At 49.9% G+C, this 3,167-nt stretch overlaps 1 protein-coding gene across 1 annotated transcript; it reads right to left on the minus strand.

Annotated features, from left to right (window-relative positions):
* Positions 1–401: 401 nt before the first annotated feature.
* On the minus strand, positions 402–1,592 carry LOC119316829 (prohibitin-3, mitochondrial-like). The gene has a single exon (XM_037591221.1). The coding sequence runs from the start codon at positions 1,526–1,528 to the stop codon at positions 680–682; it is 849 nt and encodes a 282-aa protein (XP_037447118.1). The 5' UTR covers positions 1,529–1,592; the 3' UTR covers positions 402–679.
* Between the last annotated feature and the right edge of the window lie 1,575 nt (positions 1,593–3,167).

Below are 3,167 nucleotides of genomic sequence, written 5' to 3' on the forward strand. Positions count from 1 at the left end.
TTTCCCCTGTCCATACCCAAATCAGATCAAAATCTTATCAAAACCTCAACTAAATAAAATGCTATCAAAATCTAGTATACGGTGAGGGTAAAGTATACGTAGGATAACTAATATTTATGTTTCCGTTGCAATGCATGGTCAAATACGCTAGTTCTAGTATACTTCACTAGTAGTAAAACCAGAAAATCAACAAAAGATTAACTACAAGCAGATGTAGTGTTGACAAATGCAGCTCATGCATGCTCACCCTATTTACAAAACAGAGTGCAATATTTTGCTGCACGTTGCACGGCTACCCAAACCAAACTATGCAATAACAAATATGATCAACAAAACAATAGTAGAACTTTAATAAGAAAAAACAACAAATGAAACCAATAATTCAAAAACCAAGTTGCCTCTGAGCAATAACCATTGAGGACCATATCCCTGCAATAATAAAAAAGGTTCATGTAATTCAAGAACGCATCATAAGCACAAATATAGCATAGGTTGGCAACCAAAATACAACATTTGTTCAATGACTCCTCCATAATAGAAGTCTCCATTCTACGATAAAATCATAACTACTATGTCGAAGCATCTGAAGTTATTCAAGTATTGTAATCAAGTGAAGGATAATTGGGCATCTGAAGTGACGAAAGTACTGTGACCAACTGGAAGATAAGTGGCAATTCATTCACCGGGCAGTGCTGAGCCCAAGCAGCATCTGGCCGTTGTTGCCAGAAGGGATGTAGGAAACATTGGGTGAGCGCGCAATCACCCCAGCTATCTCCTTGGCAGCCTCGATCCTCCTGAGCTCGATCAGGCCATTGCCTACAAGAGCGGTGGCATCTGAGATGAGCCGTGCGGACTCGCTCTCTCCCTCCGCGCGAACGATAGCAGCACGCCTCTCCTGCTCTGCACGCGCAACGAGGAACCTGGAGCGCTCAGCCTCCTGCTGCGCGACCTGCTTCTTCTCAACGGCCTGGGCGAAGTCGTGCCCGTAGGCGAGGTGGGTGATGGCGACGTCATCGAGCACGATGTTGAACTCGCCGGCGCGGCGGACGAGGGCTTCACGGACGAGGGCAGAGACGTGGGGACGGTCGGTGAGGAGCTGGTCTGCGTTGAACTGGGCGACGACGGCCTTGAGCACCTCGTTGCCGATGGAGGGGAGCACCTTGTCGTCGTAGTCGAGGCCGAGGTTGGTGAAGATTTCAGGAAGGCGTTCCACGTCGGGGCGGGCGAGGACGCGGAGCGTGAGGCTGACCATCTGGAGATCCTTGGTTCCGGAGGTGGAGGAGAAGCTGTGCGGGCGCGTGCGGATGTCGAAGAGGAAGGGCTTCTGGAGCCAGGGGACGAGGAAGTGGGTGCCCTCCGAGACGACCGCCGGGAGAACGCCCTGGAAGCGGTCGAAGATGACCGCGCGTTGGCCGCCGTCCACCGTGTAGAGGGACGTGGAGACGGCAGATGCCGTCAAGCCCAACCCGGCAGCCACCTTTGCGAGCTTCGTCAGGAACGAGACCGCTGCTTGCCCGCCGCCAGACATGGATGACCTAGTTTGGGGGTGGATTTTGGTTGGTGTTTGGGGTAGTTCTGCGCCGTGGGATCTGGTGGCTTTAACGCTGTACCATTTCTTGATAGAGAAGAAGCAGCATAGTGCGGGCCGTGCAAGTGGATGGGCCTGATTGGCCTGTTGTGCGAGTGGGTGGGCGAGCCTACCAAGCCCATCCACCTTATTATTTCTGATCTGCTTTTTTGAATGCTCTGTTTGGATGTAGACATTCAAGCCAAGGTCTTGCCATTTCATCTTAAAAAAGGTTGCTTAAGAGAAAAATGGTCTTGCTATTGGATTGCTTAAGAGAAAAATGGTCTTTCCATTGCATTGGCTCAATTGTCAAATATCTTAAGATACTGATATTGAGGTTCAATGTCATTTTCTAGTGTTTGGCTGGCTAAGTATTTAGCACTTGGAATATAAGGGAAGCAATGATTTCATCTATTGTTTGGATGGAAAGGGAGTAATTTATCATTTTTGTAACATTCGTAATTTCATATTGTCTCGATCAGTTTTTAAAATTGAGCATGATTGGGTAAAATACTCTAATAAAAGAGGCTCCATAAGGATGCACTCTTTCTTCTCTCTTCCTAAGATGTAAGTGGTGCCTCTCCAAGGCATCCCTTCGGGGTGTATATTTCATAAATGAAATCCACATAAGATTGATTAGTAGCAAGCAAGGACATAATAATATTAATTTAAACCTATAAGGTGGCTGGGCAACTCGCCTCCTTGGTACTCCCCCGATTTGCATCGTTTTCGTTTGTTAGATCTTGGTCAACCTGGTCTTTGTTTCGCTGCCTCACGTTGGATCGTCGCTGCAAATCTATGTTGTCGTTTTTCACCGTGTGGTGAGTTCATTGGGGGTGATGACCTGTGGGCTCAGCGTCCAGCGCTATTGGCTGGGTCATTGCTTTCTTGGTCGCGGACGATCTCTCCTTGGGCACCATGTGTGCGCATAGCATCGCGCGTCCTTGGCTCCTCCTGGCTCGGTAGCCTGCTGGAACGACACAACCACGCCCGATGCTACCCGTCCATGCAATGACGAGTGGGCCAAAATGGCCGTTGGTCCTACGTGTAAGCGACTTTCTGTTGTTTTTCTCTGCGCTAGTGTTAGTGCGGATGTTTTTGGTGAGCCCTTACCAACAGAGAGGCGTGGGGCAATGTGATGCATGCGAAAAATAGGGTGAGCCGACGCCTGCACACCCGCGTCTTCCTACACAATGATGGGTGGTCCAGTTTGATGCTGGTCCTACACGTCGGCCGGTGGGCTTCGTGCAATCCATGTCGCTTTGATTACGGGAGAGAGTTGTTGTGTTCCTGCATGAGCAGTGCCGAGGCTGACATCCACGCACTGTCGCGTCCACTCACTCGTCTTTTCTCCGGGTTGTTCGGTGCACTTGCCTTTTTTTCTTCCTGGTCGTCTAGTGTCATTATTTTAGTTTTACAAAGGCCACTGATGTTGGGGCCATGTCGAGGGGTGGGGCCGGTGGTTAGTTGTGTTGTGTTCGCTCGTTGTTGGGTCCGTGTGGCCGACGCACAACTGACAACTGGACTTGCGAGCGCCACGCGTTGGGTCCCTCGTGCGAGGCGTGCTTCCTCTCAGTGCGCGTCACACCCTGCGCTGGTG

The sequence above is a fragment of the Triticum dicoccoides genome, chromosome 6A, assembly GCF_002162155.2.
Source record: "Triticum dicoccoides isolate Atlit2015 ecotype Zavitan chromosome 6A, WEW_v2.0, whole genome shotgun sequence".
Lineage (NCBI taxonomy): Eukaryota > Viridiplantae > Streptophyta > Magnoliopsida > Poales > Poaceae > Triticum > Triticum dicoccoides.

What these genes read in the sequence shown, in the direction of transcription:
- LOC119316829 (XM_037591221.1), bottom strand. Translation starts at nt 1,528, where the DNA reads ATGTCTGGCGGCGGGCAAGCAGCGGTCTCGTTCCTGACGAAGCTCGCA.